We start from the raw sequence: 5,584 nt of genomic DNA, 5'->3' as shown, positions 1-5,584 counted from the left end.
AAGGTTATTCAGAAAAGGATATTGGTAGACACTAGGAATAGTGTTTTATGACCATCATCTGTTCAATAATATCTTGCATGTAAAGATGGATCCAGAGTGTTTAGTAGTTTTATTAGGAGAGTGCTTAATACAAGGGATATACATACTGTCTACTTAGTCAAGTTCTTTTATGGTGACTTGGTTTTAAAAATAATCACTGAATTATTAATGTTTCTCTTATATCAGAATACAAGATAACGATAACTGTTTCATTATCTGGCCAAGCTTCTTTGATTCCACTTTGGTTCAAAGGTGGACAGAAGTGATTATGATATGTGTAAGGCCTGGTAAGGCCTAATAAGTTGACTTTATCCTTTTCTTAAATTAATTGAAGCTCCTGAATATTAGACAATCACTTGTTTAATGTCCTAGAATAACCAATAATTTGTTTTCTTTCTAGAAGAGGATACAATTTTTTAAAGGTATTAAAAAACTTCATATATGGCTTATGGACACTCCAAAACGTGCTAATATGTATAGGTATGTTGAGTCACTGATAAATTTGTTCTTTTTTAAAATTAGATTAAAAATGTAACTTTGTACTGAACAGATTCATTCTATAGGCTTCTGTATTGCTCTGAAAAGAATTCATGAGCAAAAGATCTTAGAACTTGAGGAGATTACTTGCTAATATTGATTTATCAGGATAATTTCTTTTGAGAGATTAGAGCTGGGAAGTTCATTCTGTCGATAAGTCGATCTGGAAGTGTGCCTCTTTGAACTGAAGAGGAATGCTTGGCAGTGTGGTAACTCAGACCTGAATTTCAGAATTAACAATTATTTAATATTTAGCATGTTTTTCAATTCTATCGATCAATTTTCTCATTTCCTACTTTGAGAATCAGTTCTTGAAATAATACATTTCATGGTCTCTTTATCCAAAACAAAAACCTATCCAATAAAGAAAAACATTACTTTTATTAGTGGTACGTAAGGTTAAGACTAATGTAGATAATTTTGTTGTTTTATATACTTTTTTTAGTTAATTTCAGTTTATTTTGAATCTGGGGAGCAGGTTGTTATTTCCTAAGGACAGGCCCTACAACTGAAACTTATGGAGTTACGTTCTACATTATGCAGTGACTGGATGGACAGAGGAAAGTTCAGTGTTTACAGTTTCCATAAGCTTTTGAAAACTGCTCCCAGTTACTGTTTGTGCACACAAGAGGAGGTCCCGAACTTCAGCGACTGACCTTGCTTCCCGAGTCCTTGGGTCCACATTCACCTTTATCGTACCACCATTTGTTTTTCAGCTTGTCTAAGACGCCTGCCTCACTGAGTTTCAAAACGGCAAGGTTTACAGGAGTTCTTCACGTGGAAAATAACATAAATAACATTATATATGTTATTTTATGTTATTCAAGTAAAACTACATTAGAATCGCATGGCAAAGTGACAGAGCAGAGGCCACAGTAGGCGCTATGTCTTGAACTGTAGGCCCAGGTTGAGAATCAGACATAGCACTGGGGTCCGCTCCATCGCTTTGGGTAACAGGCACATACTGCTAGGGAGGATTTTTAAATAAAATTGTATGCAATTACTGTGAATCCAAAACTATTGGCCTGGGGTGGGTTTCATGAACCAGTTTTCTCCACATGTGGCAATCATCCAAAATCCAGAAATTTCTTCCTCTTCTCTTTCAAAATTAACAGAGGTGACTTCAAGTTGACAGGTTTAAAGTAGAAATTAGATAAGTCTGATTTTGCTTCTTGCACTATAATTTAGCTAGTGAGATTTGTACTTAATGTCATAAGATATATAGAAAGTATTCATCAATAAATTGACTCCATGATCGGTTTCATCTGAGGAGAGTGTCTTAGCAGTATACATCAAGGGCCAAATAACGCAAGAGGAGGTCTGTATAAGACAAATATGAAAACTGCTATGTTAAAGGGTAAGCCCATGCTGGTATTTTCCTTCTGAATTTCAGCATTGAACAAAAATATCACCATGAACAATTTTCGTCTGCTGTATGTGAGTATACCACATAAATAAAGCCAAAACACATGGTTAAGTGACTAAAATGCAATTGGTAAAATTTATTTACCAATAAATAAATGGCATGTTAGTGATAACCAAGATTTCTCTGCCATCTTAAATGTTAAATATCATTGATTCTTCCCTTACTGAACAGTATTTAGAATGTTTCAGCGAGGATGACATCAGCCCCCAGTCAGCACCAGCCATTGGAATGATCTAAGAATTCTCTCAGCTTTCCTTCCTATGTATTAATATGAAATCTAGACATGTAGCTGGACATCAGTAACTCCTGGGATCTTGTATTGATATGCCATGGTAACTAGTTGGAGTTTTTGTTGCTTTTTGCTGGAGATGTTTTTCTTCTCTGGACATTTTTTAAGCTGCCACTGTGCTTTTGCCTGACTGTGTTACAATACACTGCCTTACTTCCAGGAAATGTTGACTACATTTGATGAAACACAGCATGCCTTTATTTGGTTACCAGGATGCATGGCATGCATTTATTTGGTTTATTCCATAAACACAGCTCTCCAGTTGGGCAATGCACTGATGATGGTTATAATGGTAGCTAACATTTACTGAGCGCTTACTGTGAATCAGACACTGTTCAGCTTTATTTTTGTCACTGACATTTCCTAAATGAAGATACCCAGACGGAGAAGCTTAGCTCACCTAGTTAACAGCACTAGGTGTTAGCTCAACCAGGATTTATGACAGTCTGGCTTCATACCTTATGCAATTATAAGTACAGCAGAAGACAGAAAATGGGTTTCTGGTAATTAAGTCTTCTGTTAAAAGTTAAACTAAAACCCATTTCCCCCTAATGTTAGCTTTGGAAAATATCTCTAAAATATAAGTTTTAAGTTTGTTCATATGGAATCTGAATGCAAGGTAAGTTTTTGTATCAAGCTCCTATGCTCTCATTACAGCTTAAGTTTACTATTCCATTTAAGAAATAATTTGTTTGCCATAACTTGAAGTATTAACTATTTGGGGGGGGGTCAATCTGGCATAATTTAACCCTCTCTTAAAAGATAAATTTAGGAATATACTTATTGGCGTGCTGAAATGAACTCGGTAGGTCTAGGCTCAGTGTTTCAATGACTCCTCTTCTATCGCACTTGAGCTCCCAGCATCACAACCCACCCCCGTAGCTTAACTGGTGAGATGTGAGCTGTGAACTCCTTGACAGCAACACCTACAACTCATTCATCTTCCTAAAACAGTACTTACCAGAATAATATCTGACCCAGTAAGTGACCTAGGAAGCTGTCACATTTAAATTATTTAGAATCAAGAACAAGCTCTCCTCTCAGAGTTGATACTGTATGGGATTTGTCTGTCTTGAGATCTGTGTTGTTTTAATGTCTGGATTTAGGCAATCCTCCCGCCCCAGCCTCACCATAACTGGGATTATAAAACATTTTAGGCCTCCATGTTAGCTTGCCTGAGTCTTTAGGAAAACAAACCCTTGCTAGGCAGATAATAGTAGACTGCACTGCATTTCTTGAATGGGTGGGCTGAGGAGAGCAGGAGTTGAGGGAGAAGAGGAGGGAAATGAAAGCAGTCTCCTTCAGGTTTCTTCTAGAAAAGAGTTAATGGCAAAACTAAGGATTAGATCAAGGCTGCCTTTCATTGACCCCTCCCTTCTTCTTCTTCTTCTTCTTCTTCTTCTTCTTCTTCTTCTTCTTCTTTTTTTTGGTCTTTTAGAGACAGGGTTTCCCTGTAGCCCCAGCTGACCTTGAACTCACAGAGATCCACCTGCCTCTGCCTCCGGAGTACTGGGATTAAAGGCTGCACACCACCAGGCCTGGCCTCTCTCTCCCTTCTTGAAGTATTGTTTCCTCCCCTTCCTTCCTCTTTCCATGGCTTCCTGTCCCTTCTGCTAATTACCCCAGTAACTTGGTTTTAGATGGTAAGATTAGATTGGCATTTCAGACATAAGATTTTTTTTATTAACCATACTTAATATTCAACCAGTGGAATGAAGTATGATAAACAAGAAATTCAGTACTGGGAGAGTCTTTTCAAGAGATGGTTGTCTAGTTTAAAATTTTTTTTCTATCACATTTTTCTTCTAATAAATACATATTTTTCCTGTTCCAGTCTCTTAGTCTTGCATTCATATTTATGATTATGATAGCAGGGAGTAAGTGGTTTATAAGTAAAAATTTATTAAAGTCAAGAATGAATTGCATTCTTCCAAATGCCAAATCAAAAACTAGGAACTGTGTGCTGGAATATAATTCCTGGAGAACAAATGATTTAGGAATTACATGTACAAAGTGATATTTATGAGCATCCACATTCACGGGTGAGCATCTATTTACAATCATAGTTAAGACAGTAAAGGATGAAATAAAGAACAAAGTTGTCAATTGTGTGGCTATTATTAGTGCTATGGTGACTGGTGGTTGCTAAGATCCAAAAATTCAAACAGATATTGGCATAAAATTTTGTGTATGGCTTGTGCTTAGCCTAAGCCATGTCAGAGCAATCAAAGGGGAACCTGTTTTATACTTTGTAGTCAGTATTTTGTAACTGGCTCCTTGTTAATGAATACATGTCTCTTATTTTACTCACAGAATGATTAATGATTTTTTTAATGATGATTAAGGAAAGACTGAATGACAATGACACTATCAAAGGAGTTTGCTTTCCCTCACTCGTGCTTTGTCACCTCTTATTTTTCCTGGAAGACGTAAAATCCTTTCTCTCATAACCTTTGTTAAATTGTTGTGGCCAAAGGTTTCTAGGATCAGAACTTCACAGTGCTGGAAAGAGCTGTCAGGGGAGTGAAGATGCTAATTACTGCTTAGCCATGGCCTGTGACAGTGATGCTCCCACAGGGGCTCAGAATAGTTGTGTTATTGACTGTATTAAATTGTAAGTTCCTGGAGGGAAAAGACAGTGGGTAATTTTCTTTCTCTCTGTAGATGCTGGCACACTGACCAGTTAAAGCGAAAGTGTGATAATTTCCTGTTGCCTAGAAGCTAGGGATGTGAATTATCCCCTCTGCCTTATCTCACTACAGTCCTGCCAATGACAGGTGGATCCATTGTTTTCTCTCAGGAACTTTTTCAGGCATGGTGCAATTTTAATTATTTTCTCCTCTTTACTGGATGGCACACTGTTAGTGACTACCAAGATTCTGTGTATCAAGATTAAATAAACCCAATTTTGGAAGGCTTGTGTGGAGATCTCCATAGATTTGTATTTTCTGCCTGGAGTTCACATTCTTAATAAAAGGCTGTGGAGCCTGCTACCTTTCTTAGTTCGGTAGTGGAGAGAGACAAAGACAAAGTGTAGGGGAAAGGTAAGTTTAAAAAGAACATTAACTATCTGAAGAAGTTACAAAATGAAATGGAAAAGGCAACAGCTATTTCCTGGTGATTGACTCTGACCTGTTAGGTCAGGTCATTTAAGCATTGACTTTACCACAAATTCAAAGTTGAGAATTATTAACATTTAGATTGCAACAACCTTATTCTCGATGATAAACCTTGCATCACTTAAAATGAATCTATAGTATTCTCTATTTTATTTCAGGAATTTTGTTTCCATA

General features: G+C 36.9%; 1 protein-coding gene across 8 annotated transcripts in view; it reads right to left on the bottom strand.

Moving 5' to 3' along the window:
- Gria4 (glutamate ionotropic receptor AMPA type subunit 4) overlaps positions 1-5,584 on the bottom strand; it is a 420,313-nt gene that overhangs the window by 7,456 nt on the left and 407,273 nt on the right. For 3 of the 8 annotated variants that reach the window (XM_008829687.3, XM_008829692.3, XM_008829689.3), the window contains exon 15: positions 1,233-1,347. The exons of 4 other annotated variants lie outside the window; for them this stretch is intronic. In XM_008829687.3, the coding sequence (XP_008827909.1) occupies positions 1,233-1,347 (115 nt within the window). Of the gene's footprint in view, positions 1-1,232; positions 1,348-5,584 lie in introns of those variants that run through there. One more of the 8 variants, XM_008829693.3, reaches the window with a different exon arrangement.

The sequence above is a fragment of the Nannospalax galili genome, unplaced genomic scaffold (genome assembly GCF_000622305.1).
Source record: "Nannospalax galili isolate Female #2095 unplaced genomic scaffold, S.galili_v1.0 scaffold854, whole genome shotgun sequence".
Classification (NCBI taxonomy): domain Eukaryota; kingdom Metazoa; phylum Chordata; class Mammalia; order Rodentia; family Spalacidae; genus Nannospalax; species Nannospalax galili.
Note: the sequence above shows the minus strand (reverse complement) of the source record. Positions and strands in the feature narration are given on the sequence as shown.